At 41.9% G+C, this 21,040-nt stretch overlaps 1 protein-coding gene across 3 annotated transcripts in view; it reads left to right on the top strand.

The window, feature by feature from the left end:
* LOC138247187 (uncharacterized) overlaps positions 1-18,721 on the top strand; it is a 70,289-nt gene extending 51,568 nt beyond the window's left edge. For all 3 annotated transcript variants that reach the window (XM_069201934.1, XM_069201933.1, XM_069201935.1), the window contains exons 2-5: positions 5,387-5,431; positions 7,965-8,000; positions 11,708-11,905; positions 17,912-18,721. In XM_069201934.1, coding sequence (XP_069058035.1) covers positions 5,387-5,431; positions 7,965-8,000; positions 11,708-11,905; positions 17,912-18,201 — 569 coding nt within the window. In that variant the 3' untranslated portion in view covers positions 18,202-18,721. The remainder of the gene's footprint in view (positions 1-5,386; positions 5,432-7,964; positions 8,001-11,707; positions 11,906-17,911) is intronic.
* The last annotated feature ends 2,319 nt before the right edge of the window (positions 18,722-21,040 follow it).

Below are 21,040 nucleotides of genomic sequence, written 5' to 3'. Positions count from 1 at the left end.
TCCACTAAAGTTATGCTAATTTAAAACATTTCAAACAAGCAAATCATGGCACACGTTTACGGTTATGTCAGATTAGTACAATTCTAATACATCACGTTATATAAAGCACGCTTATAAATGTTGGCGAACTACTCTGAGGGCACATTTGTCCCCGTACAATCTTTATTAGTTCGGTTAAAGTCACACTTGATTATTGCAGCACTACGTTTTATGCGCTAATAAATGTAAAACCTTCATTTCTGCGTCATCAAGGGTCCGATTCACCTTGCTCACTCAAGCCTGCAGCGTCCCCGGCGAGCCTCGTTCTTGTTCCTCGTTCAGCGTCGTTCAGCTTAAATCTCATCCATTGAGACGCCCAAAAGGGAAGCAATTGCTTGACTGATAATTTCAGCCAGAAAAGGCCCACACTCCTTCTCCATAGCAGACGCAGAGGCAGTCAATCCGCGCTTTACGCATTTTGATTGATTGATTACACTGACTTTAGTATGTCCATAATCTGCTAGAGTTTATGCACATTAATCAAATAGCTATGATGAGAGCTTTTATTACACGCTATTTATATTTAACAAAGGTATGTGCTCTAAGAGTTCCCCCACCCACACGTGGGTGCAGAAGTTGCCGCACAATGCACAGTGAGGTTGAAAAAACAATAAACATCATTGGGAAAACAGCTAAACACAGAGATATGGCTCTGGCTCAAACACATCAAACCACTACAATTTCCTATTTGTTGGCAATACATACAACACCTGCCATAACGCGCACCACCACAGAGCATGCTGCTCTTTGACAGCTCTTCTCTTCGTTTCTTTCACAAAGGCAAATAGGAGTTTTGAGCCCTTCTCCTTTACGAATGGTACCAAAAGCATTTTTAGGAGTAGGCAGGAGTAGGCAGTGGTCCCTGTGACCGGTGTCTGCTCTTAAAACAGGTTTGTGACACTTTTACTACACTACACTCATACTTTATTGAGTTGTTACAATATTTACAAAAGCAGTTGAATTTACACAAGCCCAATTTACAACTTTTTATTGCCATAAAACACGTCACACACGTCTTGGAAACTTGTTAGTAAATGAGGCCACTCTTTTAGCGCCATGCAAAACACCCATCGCGATGCACATTCCCATTTTGTGAGTCGGTACCGACTTGCAAAATGGGAATGTGACTCGCAAATAGGATGGGGTGTTCCCTTCCTATTTGCGGTTTGCACCGTGATGCGAAATTGCTTTGTGACCGCGAACACGGTCGCAAAGCAATTCGCAGTTAGCACCTATGTCAAGTGGGTGCTAACTCATTCGCAAAAGGGAGGGGGTCCCCATGGGACCCCTTCCCCTTTGTGAATGTCGCCAAAAATATTTTTTCAGAGCAGGCAGTGGGACCACTGCCTACTCTGAAAAAATTAAACCAAATGGTTTCATTTTTTTCTTTTGTATTGCAACTCGTTTTCCTTTAAGGAAAACGGGCTGCAATACAAAAAAAAAATTGTTTTATTAAAAAAGCAGTAACATACATGGATGTCTGCTGTCTCCAGCAGGCCACCATCCCTGTGAGTGCAGGGAATCGCAAGGGGGTCGCAAATTGCGACCCACCTCATTAATATTAATCAGGTGGGTCTTTGCGACCCCCTTGCGATTCGCAGATGGTGTCATGGACACCATTCTGCATATGATTTTGCGACCCGCAAATTGCGAGTCGCACCGACTCGCAATTTCCGAGTCGCAAAATCATACATTCCTACATCTGGCCCTTAATTTGTTTTTGGAATCAGTGTATAAACTTCCAGTGCTCCCTAATCTTATCTCATCTACTATATGAAGAGATTAACACCAACCGAGACTTATCGAACAGCCCTGTTACTACTCCTAGTAATTTTGAATGTATATAAACAGCATGCATATAATGTCCATTATAATCCAAAGAGATGGCAGTCAGTGCTATAGAAGTGTGCATGTCATGTAGGTCTTTGCATGTGCATCTGTCTGAAGTGGTGACTTCTGCAGAAGAGTAACAGTGTTCTTATATGAGCTTTATGCATACTGTGTAAGGAACAGGGTTATGCAAAAGGTGGTATCAACTGTTTTTCTTTGGTTATTATGCTGAGCACACATGCAGTGGAAATGTCTCCTCACTGGTCAGAAAGCTGAAGGATTGTGGAAGCGCGCACAGTCATTTTGGCTTGTCGTCAAATAGTTTTAAGCTGGGAGCAGAGGCGGTGAGAGTGGAGACACAAGCTGGAAGACTAGATCCAGAAATATGATGTTATATGAGAAATGTTCTAATGTGGACATCACCTTTGAAAAATAGAGAAACCTCAAGCACCCCTTGTGCGATGCAGCTGGTATCCATTTTGGTATGATGTATGTACAGCCACAGTTAGTGGTGATACAGATCCCTTCAAAAGGCATACTCTAAGCCATTGGTTCTTAACCTTTTGACTTCTGTGGGCCCCCACTGAATCATTACTGGAATCCGGGGACCGCCACTGAGTCATTATTAAAAGCTGGGAACCCTCAGACTAAGCAATTTCTATGATTCGAAATTCAGAACAATACATAAACATACAAAATAAAGTATATACAAACAAATGCTCAGATATTGTGATATTATGTTTGGTTTCGAAATCTAGAAAATATTTTTTACATTTTCAATTTAGTTTTTTTTTATTTGTATATGCTTTATTACTTTATTACATTAATTGTATTGTTATTTATTTTCTTAACACCATCGCAGACTCCCTGAATAGGCCTCGAGGACCCCAGGGGTCTTCGGACAACAGGTTAAGAACCACTGTTTTAGACAGTGGAGAGGTTGGTGGGGGAGGATATAAACCTTTATAAGAGAGGATTCATGCAATGTTCTAGACTGGGTAATATAGATGGATTTCTGAATTCAAAGATGCAGTCAGGAGTCAGAAGACAAAAGTGGGTGCCTTACAATGAAGAGTAAAGCACCTGTGTATAATGCAGAGGAAACGGAGAAGAGGATAAGCAGATGTAACATATGCATAGTAGGGATAACAGAGGGGGCCGAGGAGAAGATGCTGAATGTTTTCTGGAAGAATGGCTTACAAGCTGAATTGATAAATGCATGACGTTTTTGTGCTTTGTAAAGGTAAGGGCCGAACACACATTTAGGACATCCATCCATCATCATTTCTGATTGCAGTGGTCCTACTAACCATAAAAAGATATGATACTGAAAGAGATGAAAAGGTGAAACCTGGTTGGAATTTTTTTGTTTTCACAGATTACACCTAGGCAGTGAAAATCTGACAAAGAGTTATGTGTAATGTAGTGAAAAGGTAACTCAAAAAGATGTTTATTTTCCAGTTACATTTGCCAGATAAATTGAAAGTGATGGTAGATAGCAGTTCATGGCTCTTCTCAACCCCACATAGAGAATTCAATGTAACATGAAAAGGAGGCAGAAGAAATGAGAGTTAACAGCTATCTTTTAGTAGCATTGGGATTACACATCAGAAGCAGTACTACGATAGAACTGCTTTTGAAGAACGACTGATGGCAATCATTCAATTATTCTTCAACTGGGTCCTTTATGACAAGAACATCAAGTTCTGTCATGTAGGATATTTCCCAAATAGGGTTCTTTATGAGAGATTCTTCGCATGACTATTAGGTGGAAGCATGTATTGTTAATATTCAATCACAAAAGGCTCCACATTTGGGCCAAGTGTTTTTTGCAAGCATGGCATGCAAATGGACTCACTGACGTGAATAACACATGCGGTCGAAAATCTGGCTAGGAAGGAGCTAGCGAGTTCTATATTGTTTAGATACACTTATTGTATGTGTAGCCTTCATGTTAGGTGAATACAAGTACTTTATAGGATATTTTCACAACAGTAAAACACTGACCAGACATTCAGTGACAAACTTGCATTGTGTTTTACTGTGTTCTTAGTGTCGAACCGTCAACGCCTCCTTCAGGGAGCCTTTCCCTGCTCTCCCTCATTGCCACTGAATGGGAAGTGATAAAAGGGGCACATGGTAATTCAGTTTGTGGGTCAGAGGAACTGAGGGCACAAGTGGCACTATTTGAGACCAGGGACCCATGATTGCTCTCGGACTACTGAACCCAATGTGCTTTCCACAAATTATTTTACTCCAGAAGGTAGAAAGGACAGTGATAATAATCTGGAAATTCCTGTGCTTCCATGCAAGACAAAATAATGAATTGTTGGTGCATTACTTCCTTTAGCGTAAAACAACTGTACGTTGTGAAGCATTTCTATTCCATGTCTATAACTCTGTGTTGAAATGCAAAATTAGGTAGATGATTGTGCCAGGAATTGCAGCACTTAATTTACATTTGTCATGTAATATGATGAAAAATGTGCCTCTCCTTTTCCTATGCTTTGCATTTTCTTGGCCACATAATTTAGTCAGACCTGTCAATTCATGTATTACTTCAATGCCACATAATTTCAGTGACCCTAGTTACTGAGAATACGGTGATCTTGATTAGATTCTGTTTCTTTTCCTCCACATGTATGGTTTAGATTTTGTAGAATCGAAGAAGAAAGGAGGAGGCCAAAGCCAGTATGTGTGGTGATGCTGTGCAGTAACACCACAAGCAGGGGCGTAATTACAATGGGTGGGGAGTGTAATTTGGGGGTTACACCCCCAATAAATGCATTTTTTACTGGAACATAGTTGGGTGCAGGTGCTTTCAGTTGGGTATAGTGAGGTATCTGTTGGATTTCACAAAGAAGTTTTACATAAACGGACAAAAACACACATTCACTCTCTCCTTCTCTGCTTTGAAAGTGTTAAAAATGTTGGTTACTTTACAAATTATTGGGTTTTCTTCACTTAGTAGCCCTGCCAAGCCACTTTCGTCTCCCTTCACACGACCCCTTTTACCCGTGCCCGAAGCTCTCCTCTGAAACACGCGGCTGCTGCAATTAAATGTGCAAGAATGGAATACTGAGGCAGCGTAATCCTAAAGCCATTTCGAGCCTCTTTAATCCATTTATAGACACTCCCTGCCTCGTTAGCTCACTCTTGCAGCTTGCAGCTTTCTCCCTTTGTGAAGCTTTTTCGTTGTTCTTTTCCTCCGTCTTTCCCATACTTTTCGTTTGCTTGCAGTAAATGCCTGATTCAGAAAAAAAAGCGTCGGTGCCCAGCACTAGAAACCACCTGATCAAATTAAGCACTGCATATAATGTATTTTGACATTGTATGCCAGCCTGATTGTCGGAAAATCTGAAGCTAACACACCCCCAGTCTTCTTGACTAAGCTGCGCCCCTGACCACAAGCACTGCTGGACCATTACACATCCCCTGCAGTCCTCAGTAGACTTTCTCCACAATGCCACATCTTGAATGATGATCTTTCTGACGAAATGCACCTTTTATTTTTCAGACTCTATGGAGGCGTTTTACTCCGAGGATGAGGGGCAGTCATTAAGTAAGTGAGTCTCAGATATGACTGGTGAATTGTGAAGACTGAAGCAAGTTGTACCAGGAGGGGACCGAAGACGGACTGAAAACCAAACTCAGTCCTGGAAACAAGGCCTGCTTTAGCTCTGGTGCCGTCTTGTGCGACAGTCTTTTTTGGCAACCCCCCGACCCCATGACCACCTCCTCGGATTCCCTCACTACCACCCAGCGGATGTGCCTCTAATATCTCCATAGCCCCCCTTTCACATATATTCATTTGATTTAAAGCACTTGTAAATGCTGGCCACTCAGCTATCCACATAAAATCTAATTCTGTTCTTTGCAGCAGTCATATTAACCCTCTACACTACTTTATGGCGAGTCAAAGACAAAACTCTGATCTCTCTCTCTAGCAGGAGCATTAATCACAAGAGGTAGCTTGACATTTTAATTGTTTCCTAAAGGCTGAACGCACAAGGAACTTTTCAGTGATTGTACGACGAAACAACGACTTCAAAAACAACTACTGCCTTAACTACGAGGTTGGAACACCGGCCTCGTTGCTACTACTAATGATTTTACCACGAATGCCTTAACAACGATATTTCGTTGTAAAGGCATTCCTGATAAAAGCATTAGTAATAGGCACCATTCACCCTACATCCCTCACCCCACCCCAAAACCTAAAACCCCCGACCCCCCACCCCCGACCCAAAACCAAAAACGCCCCACACCCCCAACCCCACCCCAAAACCTAAAACCCCTAACCCCCCACCCACTCCCCAAAACCAAAAACGCCCCACCCCCTCAACCCCACCCCAAAACCTAAAACCCCCTAACCCCCCACCCACTCCCCAAAACCAAAAACTCCCCACCCCCAACCCAAAACCTAAAACCCCCCACCCACTCCCCAAAACCAAAAACGCCCGCCCCCAACCCCATCCCAAAACCTAAAATCCCCTGACCCCCCACCCCGACCCAAAACCAAAAACGCCCCACCCCCCCAACCCCACCCCAAAACCTAAGACCCCCTGACCCCCACCCCCTCACCAAAACCAAAAACGCCCCACCCCGCCAACCCCACCCCAAAACCTAAAACCCCCTAACCCCCCACCCCCTCCCCAAAACCAAAAACGCCCGGCCCCCCAACCCCTCCCCAAAAACCTAAACCCACCACTTACCTTCGCCAACTCCCTTCTTTGTACCTTAACCACGCATGTTCGTTGTTCAGAACATACGTAGTTAAGGCACAAAAAAACGGAGTCGTGGTTAAAAAAAGCGTTGTTGCGCTTTCGTTAACCACGACTTTCGGAAAAAAAAAGTGGTAAAAAAGGATGTTTCCCCTTTTTAGTACCTGAATTTTCAGTAGGTGCTTTTAAATCGCAAGTTTAATAAGTTATTGCTAAACACGGCACCCCCCTGAGGTCAGCACCCAGTGCGGCCGCACTGCTCGCACCGCCATAAAGCCGACCCTGCCTGGAATTTTTTTTTCAAACCAGTCCCACACTGCAGTAGGCTGGGCGTTGAATGAGGGGCCTTGTTGGGCCATGGTAGGACATCCTGCTATGCTAGCGGCCAGTAGACTGTAAACTCAGGGGAAATGCCAGAGTGGCCGCATGGCCAGCCTGACCCTGGAGGGGACAGTGGCTGGGCACAGAGTAGGCCAAACTCCCAGCCTGGCTCTTCAGAATTATGTGAGATCCCTTCCAGGATGCTCTCTTTGTAGTACCTGAAAGTAAGCCCTCCACCACGCCCCAGGTAGCATTGAATGAGCACATGCATCCGGAATAATAATGACATGGTGGCTAAATCATGTCAGCGCACCATTGAGTAAAAACATACACATTGGGTAGCAGGTAATTATTTCACAATAATACCCCCTAGAAATAATATTAGAATTAATAAATTAGAATTTAAAAAGGATATACAAATAAAGAAGCAAACCTGAAATGTTGAAATGTTTCCAGATATGATTGTGAATTAAACTAAATGTTCCAATATTTTGGAATTTGTTTGGTGTATACCTGTTTTTGTATTAGTGTTTATTGTTTTGAGGTTATAAATCATAAACATTACCTAGGTTGGGGGTCCCCAGCTTCCAGTAATGACTCTGTTGGGTCTGTGGCACGTTAGTGGGAGTCCACAGCAGTCAAAAGCTTAAGACCCGTTGTCCTAGGAATTTCTCTGTTAATTCCATACACCACGCACAACTTTGTGTCAGGGGTGTTTTATCGTATTTTGAATTGCTTTTAAATATAAAAAAAACGTCTGGTGGTTGGTGGGGAAGAGAAGAGGGTGGCTCTATTTAAACAGAGGTGGTGGAGGGCCTACAATTGTAAAGCAGATCAGAGTAACTCAGAAACCGCATCTCAGGGAAGAGTTTACATTTTTGTAAAACAAACCATGAATGAGGGTCAGAGGTCAGGCAGGCCACTGACCAAACAAGTAAGTATATGAGAGATGGCTCACTTTATCCCTGGACTGATTTTATGCTGCATTTCTATTTTTTTAAGCATGCTGTATTGTCAAACATGGTAACATCGTTTGTTTGGTTTTCACAGTTTTTCCTGGTGCGAGCAACAAGTTGTGGCTACCAGGTAAGTGTCTCAATTTGTTTTCCAACACCAGTTCTTAGACTAGGGAGGAGATATGGTCCAGGGCCTAGAGTGTTGGATAAGAGAGAGAGAGATAAATCTGCGAATGAACACAAAGAGCAAAGATGTAGAACATATTTTTAAGAATTTATCAAAACTTTGGAATTTAGACCCAACCCACAGGATTATTAGTTGTACACGAAGTAATCACGCAGTCTGTGAGCTAACCTACCAGAATTCAGCAGACACCTAGCAACATTTCTTTGTTGGAGATGCTGCTCCTTTGTTATGGTTAAACATGAACTCCTCCTCTGGTGTGAATGTGCACTGCTCTACTTGCGCCTCCCCAGAGACCAGTGCTTAATTTGTAACAAATAAGCAGGAGCTGAAAGTTTTTCATAGAAGCCTGCTGTTGTTGCTCCCACCATCCACCACCCTACACTTTCTGTCTCTTTAGCTCACTCCTGAAGGTAACTTTTCATCCCTTCTTTCTCCCATTGTACTCTTGTTTCATGTCTTTCTTTACCTTCTCCTTTCTCCCTTCCTCTCTTTTTCTCTGGGTCAAAGTCAGATCATAAAAAATAAGCCTTGACTCAGGGAGCGGCTCGCGAACCTTTGTTGGGGGGTGAAGGGCGCGGGGCGGGTCAAGGGGTGCCTGAGAAATTAATAATTGTTATTTTAAAAAATCACTTAGCTGCTCCACGCCGCTCTTCTCCTGTCGCTACTGCAGACACAGGCTCCCAGCCTGCCCTGTGGCCAATCCTAACGCTGCTGGCTGGGAGCGCCCAGCTAGGGCTCTCCCAGGCAGGCTGGTAGCATGTGCAGGCCTGTGCAGGCTCTCTCGTTGCTGGGCTGGAGAGAACCCTCTGCGCATGTGGGTTTGGCCGGCCAAACACACATGCGCTCTGAGGGGAGTGCACTCCTCTCTGTTGTGCACTCCCCTCTGCTCCTCACCCCGAATGCCCTGCCCCTTTCACAAGCAACGGATAATAAACAGAGTTTATTATCCTTTCCTCATGAAAGAATTTGCAGTGGTTGCTGCTGGTGGGGGGTGGGAGGGACGCTCCTCCACCCAAACGGAAGAGCCGCGCGTGCTTGACTCCCAAAAATGAGTGCCAGTGTCTACCACCTTCAACCATCAACGCAAATGAAGCAGCCTTTGAATTTGGAAGTGTCACACATTCTGGCCTATTGTTCACCCGCCACCACCACTGAGTCGTCTCAAGGAAAGTTGGACTTCAGGTACCCGTCCCTGCCCCTCTTTTTGTGGTTAGCACACTTGTTGATGTTCATTATTTCAGTATACAGCAGCCGCGCCTAATAGCAGACACTAGCATACCAACATTCAGACCTTGTCACCTACGGGTAGCAAATATTGGCAAAAAGAAAAAGGTCTGACTTTGGCAAGTTGGTGTCGTTTTTTATATGCTTTTCATTGCAAGCATGTGCCACAATATTAAAAAGAAAACCTCCAGCCGTCTAGAAGTCTAGACCATATGCTCACAATACATTTTGAAATGTAAAAATAAACTAATCATCAGATATCATTTTAATAGAACAGTACACATCTTCCTGATAAACAGGGGTACAAAGAACTAGTATAGAAGCCCTTTTTAGTTCTAATGCACAAAAGTATGATTCATTTTGATGTGCATTAGGCTTTGAGTTACTTTAATCTGTAGATTTAGGACCTGAATAAAAGTTTGGCAGATGGGGTTACTCTGTCACAAATGTGACAGATATTCCGTTCACTGTATTACGATCCCATTATATCTTATGGGAATCGTAATATGGCAGGTGAGATATCCATCACGTTTGTGACAGAGTAACCAAATTCGAAATCAGGCCCTTAGGGTGTGAGTAATAGATAAAAAGATGAACAATGGAAAGAAAAAAGCACTGATAATGTTTAACAGTAGTCAACCACTGTTGGCACTGGAGTACTCTTCTTTGTAAGATGATGGGCACATGTAATCTGACAATATTCCATCACTCACACAGCAAGAGAGCCAATAGCTGAAGAGGGCTGACCTCTTGCTCCATGCTGTGGTGGCAGAAGCAAAATAAGAATGACAGTTGAATAAACCAATGGATGAAGAGGGCAGACCCAAAGCCCCTCTCTGTTTATTATTGAGTGGGACTCGTGAGACAGAAGAAAAAGACGACTATTAGGTGAAGTTTTATGTTGACTACACAGGAATTCTCAGACAAGACCTGTTGTTTCCCCATCACACCCTTCATAGAGCATTCACACATCACACCATGCTACTGAACACTTCACACACACAGACTCGCAAGACAGCACAGCATTTAACATTCCTTGTTAAATCCTGTCCTCTGTATTACGATTCTCATAGGTTATAATGAGATCGTAATACAGCGGACGGGATATCTGTCAAGTTTGTGATGGAGTAACCCCATCCGCCAAACTCTAAATTAGGCCCTACAGTCTTAAAGAGTCAAAAAAGTTCCCCCAAAATGAAACAACAGTTTACAGTTGTTAAGTCTTAGTGCCCAAACTGCTTGGCCCATTCTGAAGAGAGGTCTTCTCTTGGTAGGATGGGGAAGATGTAGACATGAGGTGATCATTTCATTTACTGGTAGTGAGACAAGACATTGAGGCTGAGAGCACAAGATCCAAGTTGTATTCATAGCATCTACACTTACTGCACTGGTTAGTCTGAAACTTGTTTCCCTCATTTGCAAAAATAAGTACTGCTTCAGATTCATAGGGGTTATTTTCAGAAGTGTCTGATCCATGCCAGATTTCAGGATAGCCACGTAAGACAAAGTTACTTCCAGATAATATAAATGGAAATCATTTACATAGTCTATAGTAATACTGACTATGATGGATCAATCCCTCATGGACATATGTTGGACTCCCCTAGACCTAGACCTAGACCTAGAACCTACATTGTTCACTCTTGTCAATTAATTGCCAGGAGGCAGTTCAGCACCCTGCCAGTGCTTAATTTGTAAATTAATGGGGTCCAAAGTTTTGCTCATACGTCTGCAACCGGCGCTATCCATTGTCAGGTATGCAGACTACCAGGCTTCTAGACCAGATTTCACTTCATGCCTCTTTCACCTACCACCAGATACTCCTTTCCCTATAATCATATTCTTTCAGGTTCTAATATATCTCTGCTCTCTTTCTTTGTTGCCGCTTTCTGTCTTTCTCTTCCTCCTTCTTTCCCCCTTTTTTTCTTATCTTGCTCTGGGTGAAAGCCTGAGGAGAAAAAATAAGTGATAATCCCCTAAAATGAGTGCCGGTTGGGCCCCACCTGCAACCACTGGCTCGAATTAAGCAGTGTATCCTGGTAAGAAACAATCTTTGGACAAGTCAGTGCATAGACCCAATACTTGCACTTGCCTCAAGTGTCCATGCAAAGAGAAAAAACTCATGCATGAATTATCCTTTTTTCACAACTAGCTGAAGAACAGCAAGTGATGTGTAGAGGCACCAGAGCAGGAAGCACGACTGCCCAAAAAGCAGACTCCATCCTAGTTTTCTTGAAAGGAAGACACAGATTCATTATTGAAGTGCTTTTGGCTAGTGTTGATTGATTTGTGGATTTACAACTCCTGCCCAGCAAGTTTGACATGCCAAGAGCCCTCTTAATTTCATTGTCAACCAGTCCGATTCCTCTCATTGCCCCTTATACATTCACGTGCCCCCCTAGTGAAATGCATCTTCTCTCTTCTAGGTCTACATGAACCGGTGACCCATCATCATGAGAGGGAGGACAAGCGAGGGGATTGCATAGAGGGTGAGGAATGCCCTGTCTGCCGTGAGGGTGGAATGGCCTGCGTGCATCATAACTGCAGCAATCATTCTGAATGTGAGGGGGCTTTGAAGTGCTGCAGGACCCTCTGTGGAAAGAGGTGCATGCTTCCTGAGTTCAGTAAGTGCCATTCACTTGGTTTGTCCTACCACGTAAGCTTTTCATACTGGATACAAGAGGAATGTGATGTTTCCAATCATGTTGGCTAGATGCATCAGGCGGTCAAGCAGCAGGAGGGCAGACACTCTTCTAAAGGGTGTCAGCAGCATGGGCTACCTGGAAACCCCAGAAAGCTGGTAGGAGCAATGCTGGGGGTCCTCTAAGGAGTCCCAAGAGTGCCTGGAATCATACAACCAATACTGGCAACAGTATTGGGGTATGATTCTGACATGCTTGATAGCAAATATCCCCAGGTTCGGAGTTACCATTATGTAGCTGGAAAAAGGTAGTGACCTAAGTCCAGTACACATGTAAAATTGCATCCCCGCACTCACGAAGTCCATGCAAATGGAGCTGGAATTTGTGGGGGAACCTCTGCTTATGCAGGGGTACCCTCACACACAGGTACCTGCACCCTGCCCTCTGGGCTAAGAGGGCCTACAATAGGGGTGACTTATAGTGACCTGAAGTGAAAGGGTAAATGCACCTTTTCATGCAGGCTGCAATGGCAGACCTGCAAACACATTTTACATGGGCTCCCATGGGTGGCATAATACGTGCTGCAGCCCATGGTGAACCCACTGTGCCCCAATGCCTCGGGTACCTAGGCACCATATACTAGGGACTTATAAGGGGGCACCTGTATGCCAAATGTGGGGTGTGTGTGATGCAAGCAAGCAAATTTACCAGAAGAGAGCACAGTCACTTGAGTCCTGGTTAGCAAGATCCCAGTGAACACAGTCAAAACATACTGACAACAGGCAAAAAGTGGGGGTAACCATGCCAAAAAGAGGGTACTTTCCTACAATTACAACAAGTGTCTGGGCAATAACAAGTTTACCAAGTCTCTGTGGCTGTGATTATCTCAACCACAAACTTGGGACCCAATATTTCTGATCAGGAGTTGTTGGAGGTACTGAGGGGGCTGCAGGCAGCTGTTCTCCCCATTCTTATCCACCGTCATAATTCAGCTGGGGTGGGGAGGGGAATCTAAAAAAGAACTACCCTCTTAAAGGGAAAGGATATCTGTCCCACCTACACCATCCCCATGGACAAGAAAATAAGCACTTACAACATTTACCACCTGCTAAAAGCAGATAGTAAATGTTTGCAGATTTGTGCCTGTTATTTCACCAGAAAGGGGGAAAACATGCAGAACTGGATCTGGTGTTACGAGATCCACTTGTTATTCCCCATTCCTCAAGAAGATGAATGTCAGAATTTACAACTATGTTGATGACATGCAGCTTCTGTTTACCATTGATGATTCCAGTGAAGCCAAGGGAATGATCGAAAATACCATGCTGTTTATCAGAGAGTGAATAAATGACAATCAGCTGACGCTGAACTCTGATAAAACAGAGATTATTATAACTCAAAATAAAATAGAGAGCTGGATTCCTTTCTTTTGGCCATTATTGATGGGTATTTCTCCCTAACTCAATTACTCAGTAAAAAGTCTTGGAATCGTCACTGACAAATAGCTGTTCATGAAATCCCAAGTTGATTCAGCTATATCTGCTTGCTTTTTACATTTGCAAAAAAATAAGAAAATCAGCAATTTTCTCACTATGGAACCTTTAATCCAAGTCATCCTTTTCTTAGTTATCTCATGTATTGACTATGGCAACACTTTATATCTTTGTCTCCCTAAATATCTTTCTTGCAGACTTCAACTTGTATAAAATCAAGCAGCCAGACTTATATTCAAACAACCTAGACAGTGTCACATTACACCCCTGAAGAAGAAATTCCACTGGCTGCTAGTGACACAATGTGTCATCTTTAAAACTGCATGTATTATTTTTAAATTCATTTATGGAAGAAGCTGTGCCTTCATCTCAGCTAGAATTAATAAATATATTCCCAACCAAAACTGAAGGCTGACCCGTATGAACCTACTCCACACACCACCTTTAAAAAAAAAAAAAAGAGGCTGGGCGGTTGCCGTTTTTCGGTTCTTGCTCCCCACATCTGGAACTCCTTCCCGCAGGAGATCAGATCCACATACGGTTATCAAAAAATGAGGAAAATACTGAAGATTTAGCTATTTAAACAGGAATGTGAGTAACGGTCATTATGGTGAGCTAAACCTCTGTTATTTAGAATCCTTCAGCGCCTTGAAACCGCAGGGTGTACGTGCGCTCTATAAATGGATATAACATAACATCCCTGGGGAGAAAACATTAAATTCGGGTTATCTCATGGGGAGATACCCACCAGAATCGTTAAATCTAGCCCTGATTTCTCCCAGCAGAAACAACATGCAACTCAAAATGAAGGCCCATAACTTTGTGATGATCATAGATATGAAAGACACACCTAAACAATGGTTCTGAAGTCCCTTGCTCGCAAATGCTACAAAAGAAATATCAGCACAGAAAAGTTTAGGACAATACCCCAGGACAAGGTATTCCACTGTATAGCCTACATGGTGTTCACTAACAGGTCTGGTTCATGTATATGTGCATTCATAGCTCCATGTGCTGGATCCCTTAGTCCGTATGACAAAAATGATAAACAGAATTGAATTCATTCACATGATACGCATTGAATATGTTTTCTTTGCCCAATATCCTGGTTACAGTTGAACACTTCAACAAGGTTCTGGATGGCTCACAGCCAACACGTGTTTCGCCCATGTTGGCACGCAGGCCTGGGGCTTTTTTCAGGCTAGGCAGAACATTGTCCTATCTTCATCTTAAGCTCAGCTTGTCAAGCATATAATGTGACATTTCATAGCTTCATACAGTATGGTATATATAATGTGAGAGTACAAATGGAAATGGGGAGAAAAGTTCATCACTCACTGTAACATATGAGGGGTCGGCAGGAGGGGGGAAAGGTCCTGTGTCCGTCTGTAGTTCTATTTCAAAGTGGAATTCGGAGATTGCTGTCTGGGTGAAACTGCAGGTCCTTAAAAATAAAACAAGAATTGTCAAAGCCAAAAAAGAAATCGTGCTTTTCCTATGTTTGTGTTTGAGAATGCTTTTTTGTAAAATTGTGCAAGGAGACCGCTTTTATGTGTATGTCTACATTGTGAAACAGCAGAACGCCATCACTCGTAGAGATGTAAACCAGTGACTGAAGTGAGCGTACCCTGTGCCGAATGCTGTATGCTTTAGTGGGTGAAACAAAAATATGAATGACAGAACAACAGACCAATTGATGAAAAATGCTAGCTAAAAGCCCCTATTAGTATTTATATGTATAATTTTACTAAAATGTAAAGGTCTTGGCAAACGCCTGACACAAAAAAATTGAGGTAGAAATTGAGTATCCACCCCATAAATTCGATAGGTAGTCCTTAAATCTACAGCGCATGGGAGCACCACCATTATGTTTTCAGAGTAACAAAGGCAATAACCTAAGTACTAGTGGTGAATTTAGTGAGACATTGGTACCATTAGGTATCTTTGTGGAGTCAAGGAAATGTAGGAGGCAGACAATAAATGCCCCAAGTTAGTTCTATGGGAATAGCGGAGATCATATTTAAAGCTATGAGCAATATTATATTTTAAAAATTGTAATCATTTAAGGAAATGTTTGGTATGATCAAATAAAATCCAACTCATAGTCGTGGAGGAATCTCGTTAAAAATAAGGCAAAGGTGTTTTTAGATTCCTTTCAAGGTCTTCCTATAATAAGAAGCAAACAAACAGAGAACCCTTGAGTTGGGCGCTGTGCAGACTGAAAAGTAAAGAGGAGCCGGCTCATGGCACAATTTACTAATTTGAGTCTCACAATCTCATGTGGAGTATTCTGTCTGAGCCTGAAAATGCTCAGCCACAAGGGGTTCCGGCACTACTTCCCTGTGGGAAGGATCAAAAGAATGGTGGAGTGCAGGCCAATTATGGTATTAAATACTTTTAAAAACAGAGCGAAGGAACCTGTATTATATTTTGAAAAGAGACATTTTACCCCAGTATTAGTTTTACACAGTAGATCAAGGTAGATTGTAGAGCAAGGTAATATCCAAGTAGTCCTAGATTTAGGTATTTTTCAAAGATCTGCTTTCAATGGAATAGCTAAACACATGGATAGATCTACCAAAGACCATTAAGGGGGTTATTCTAACTTTGGAGGAGGTGTTAATCCGTCCCAAAAGTGACGGAAAAGTGACGGATTTACCACCAGCCGTATTACGAGTCCATTATATCCTATGGAACTCGTAATACGGCTGGTGGTATATCCGTCACTTTACCGTCACTTTTGGGACGGATTAACACTCCTCCAAAGTTAGAATAACCCCCTAAGTGTTTTATGCATTGATGATTTAAGATCATCTGTATAAGCCTTCACTGGTACTTTTTGTCATCCAACTTGGGAGGGTAGCAGTCAGTGCTTAATTTGTGCTGGTGTTTGCCAGTGCTCAACACCAGCACTTATATCGTAACAGTAGGACACATTTATGACAGTAAACCACATAGTGGCGATGTCAGTCTGTTTTTTTTTTGTTTTTTTTTAAAAAGCACATGAGTAAAGTATTTAACAGTTCAATATAACATTTAAAAAAATACCAGGGTGCTCCCATAGTATAGTTAAAATTGTCAAATTTGTAGGACTGTAATGGTAGGTAGTGCCACTAGCATTGACATTTGGTGCCAGAAACAATTACACTATCCCTGAGAAAAAGGGGAAGGGGACATATTTTTCAAGCAATTGATATTGATGAAGATGATGAACCAATTTGCCGGGAAGAGAGTTGTGTTTCCCTTTAACAGGAGCAAGATATATATTAACTAAAAGAAAAGGAACATGGTTCCATCTGATTGTAAGTCCACAAGGACAACCACAAGATGAATGATAACAGAGACTAACAGTGTTTCTGAAGATCCACGAGTAAATTTTACCATTGAAAGAAGACCACCTTTAGGATGCTGGAGAGGTAGAGGGGTGGATTTGACATAAAAGAAAAAAAAATCAAACGATAGATTAGAAAGATGCAAGTTTCCTGCAGACATGCACAATCACAATTCTCAAGGTGAGGTAAACCTTAGTGATAGCTATTGTGTCCACATATCTGCTACATTCCAGGAATACGTACTTTATTTGAAGGAAAGCACAAAATTAAATTCTTATTTCATCATCGATCCTGAATATTGTAGTAAAATCTCTTTTTCAAAAAGCCAGTTCAGACTACTAAACAACAATCAGTTCAGAATACTACATAACATCTTGGTTTTTCAGTGGAAAACGACAAATAAACTTCCATAAACTAGATCACTTTTTTTTGCTCTTCCAATTGAGCACTTTTGCACTGATGAGAGTGTAATTTAGTGTTTGCGCTGGCCAATGAGTGAAAATGCAATTTGCAGTAAATTAATTTGTCATTCTTACAACAATCATTCAAGCCAAATGCAGTGTTGCTCTAACTGAGTGGTGAAAATTCTGACTCAGATGTTTCCATTCACTAGTCCACAGTTGCTCCACGAAGGATGAAATGCATGTAATCCGGTGTGTGATCTACCTCAGAATTTTCTGGTTCACAGCATTGGAGAGGTATCCAATCTCATTGAAGATCTGTTTTATCAGATAATATTAGCCTGATTGGCAAAGATTTTGCTGTGACTTAGGGCCATATGTACAAACACTTTTTCCCATAGACACAGAATGGGTAAAAACCATTGCTACATCTGGCCCTTAATCTTCTAACCATGAATAACATACTCCAGCATCCCATTAGTAAGTCAGAGTACTCCTGGAACTCAAGAGTAGGTGAGGAGCGCTACTAGAAAAAGTCATAGCTGCTCATAGCAAACTATTTGTGACAGGTCTTATCTGTGTTATATTCAAGCCATCAGTTTTCACTTGCTTTGAAGCAGTGGAGACCAATCAGGAACTGTGTGGGTTGACAACACGTTGGTGGATATTTAAGGGTTGACAACATGTTGGTGAATACTTTAAGACTTTAAGACCTACCAGTCTGCATTTGCTCAGTTCTCCCTCCATGTTTCTCCCTGACAGAGCTGCCCTGCGGATCAGATCATAATTGTCCAGCCAGCACAAGCTGCTGCTATGATGGTTCATGCGACAGTGACTGCCCGATTCCGCCTACTACCAGCATCAGTCAGCAATACAGTACTGCTCTGCCCACTGTGGAAGGAAGCGGTGACCATCCAAGTAGTGTGCATTCCTTGACACACAACCAAAATGACTCCCAATCAACTACAGAAGAGATCAACCAGCCCCATTCACCCACAGAAGAGAGCAGCAACGCCTTTACCACCAACGAAGATGGCAACTATCACAAGTAGTACTGCAAGATCATTATTTGAGGCAATCAATGTAAGCAAAACATAATTAAGTAGAGGTTCAAAGATGTTTCTAAATCTCAGCCACTTTTCTCTTTAACCACTATGGAAATATAATATGAAAAAGAAAACTATCTCTAAGTAACTTAAAAAATTACCTCCAATTGTAGAGTGTGGGATCCTGTTAAACCACAATTTATGTTATCCTTCAAAACCAGATTAAAACTTTCACCCTGGTCAAGCATTCAACCTTTGTTTGTCCTGATGATAAACATACTTCTTATCCTAGTTTACTAACTGAAAATTTAGTATTTTCACATTAATCTACAAAACATCCATTCCAGAATATTAATTACCACCATATACATATCTTCAAGGTACGCAGATGTGGAGTTAAGAATAGCAAATCTATATTCATCTATGTATACTCAGCCTTGATCCTCATACTTTAAATGTATGTAGATGTGGAGGTGGGACTGGTAAATCAATACTTAACTATGAATAAATATTTTGTTGGTCAATATTTGTGACTACAATATTGTAACATGTAACCTAACTACAACCTTAACTCGAACATGACATGTATCTAATCTCTAAACCTAACTCTCATCTTGATCTGACCCTTCTTCTTGTTATCCTGCTTCACTGAAATGTATTTCTTTAATTGTGTTTATTCATGGAATGTTTTTTCATACAATGCTGTGTTTTTTCATACAAGTCTGTTTTCTCTGAAATGCACTGGAATGGGATAGCAATTACTTGCAGTGATCACTTTTTACCTGGCCAGTATGTGTTTTGCTTTTCATAGTGTTTTTTATTTTTTTTAACAACAAATGCCCTTAAAATAGAATATCTTTTTTTTAAACAACTGGTAGAATACTTTAGTGATTTTGTCATTAGCTGCAGATCCTTGCATTACAATCTTCAGATCTCAGATTTGAATCTAGACAAGGATTCCTTAGCTGTTCCACTTTCTGGTATTTATATGAAGGCGTTGCATGGGTTCTCATTATCCTAATGAAACTACTGGATTCGGGCGGCAGAATCACCTTTACTGCATGGGACTGAGTCCGATCCCGCACCATGTGACACCTGTCAGCCTAATCCGGGTTTGTTCTGGCTAACTTGCAGTGCCTCATCTCCACCCAAGAGCAGGGATGATTGGGCAACCGAGCGCATGACATACATGACTCCTCAGGGGAATCGTGGTCACTCAGATCTCATCTGTTTCTCTCAGTTACATTAGTCTCATATATGCAAGGACAATAATAGGCAGAGTAAAGTTCAATAAGGTTTTGTTGGAGTAACTGCATCTTAAATAATAAAACATGTATTGCGCTAACTAGGATGATGAAGCACAATAAGATTAAAATTGTGACAAGGAGAGTAAAACACAAGAATAACACTACCATACTGTCACTAAGGTTTGTAGGGATAGTTCCTGCCTAAGTGATGTTAGATCACAGCATGTTAAGCTCTAATTCTGCCTTTCAGGTTCCCCCTGGGAAGACATCATCGCTCATACCTGAGCAAGAGGCCTGTATCTACAGAAGCAGCTGTATCTACATAAGCAGCTGCAGCGAAGCAATCAGCATACAGTCATGGTCATCTGGCTGTAATCTCCCTCTAGCGTACATGGGTCAAAGTAGTGTTTTAAAAATAAAACATCTGATGTTCCAAGAAAGGATCCCCACGTTAGTGTATATTTCTGTGAACATTGGAGACAAAGTGTAACACTTTTACCGGCAACCTATCTTACTGCAGCCTTGAGAAAAGCACAGAATAAAAGAAATGTCTTGTTTAAGGATGCAGTGCTGACCTAGGGGAAGAACAGCTAGATAGAGAAAATAAAACAAGACCGCAAATGTGGCTAATGTTAAAATAATATAACAAAGCTAAAATAAAATATATCTAGGTTAAAGTGCACAGCGGAAGGCCTAGTTTGCTAAAATAACGTGTATAAAACTTTAGCTATAATGGCTACACACCATCCTCCCCTTGCCGGTTCAAAGGTGGTTCAAATCCTAACTTAATATATAAAAGCTACTAGATTTATCATATATATATGAAAATGTCAATGGTGACAAGATAAAAGAGACTTGAGCACGTATGAAAAGGACAATTTAAAATGTTAATTGTGGCGTAGAGAAAGCCGAATTTCAAAATTCAGTCATTTTTAAAATCGCCAATTGAATCTGGGATAATTGAAGATAAGAAATCTTCCACTTTTGCAGGTGGTAAAATAGGAAGTTCCTCGCTAAGGAAAATCAAGGAGCATTTGTGTCCCAAAGCCTGAGCTCCAGCTGAGGCAGCAACATTCCGTGGTATGCCCAACATTGAGTTTAGAGCTGCATGATCCACAAAGGGCAACTCATAAACAGCTTCCCGTAGCAAACGCATCCTCAACGCGCATGTCTGATAATGAATCCTCAGCGAGAACATCAACAGATCAGCGTCCAATGAAAGCAAGCGCTGTGTAGAAAGACAAACTTTCAGTGCACATTCAAAAGGGCACCATAGGCACCGAAACACTGGCTGCACACAATGCAAAACCGTTCTGAATGACAGAGACCAGTCACACTCCAATAGCTTTAGGAGTGGTGCTCCAAAGTACTGCATCATGCGTTCACAACACAGCTGTGCTGGTGAAAGCGCTTTCAGTCCTCCTTGTTGTAACGGGACAGCCATTGCACAGAAAAAAGTAGCAATAGCAGAATGCCACCTTTTATAGCCAAAGTTATCGGAAATCCCCCCAAAATACTGGAAAATATTGAGTGTATGGCTGAAGGTATTAAGCTAAATATAGACGAGGTGTGAATAAAACCAGAACCAACGGCTTTAA

This window comes from Pleurodeles waltl, chromosome 7 (genome assembly GCF_031143425.1).
Source record: "Pleurodeles waltl isolate 20211129_DDA chromosome 7, aPleWal1.hap1.20221129, whole genome shotgun sequence".
Lineage (NCBI taxonomy): Eukaryota > Metazoa > Chordata > Amphibia > Caudata > Salamandridae > Pleurodeles > Pleurodeles waltl.
Note: the sequence above shows the minus strand (reverse complement) of the source record. Positions and strands in the feature narration are given on the sequence as shown.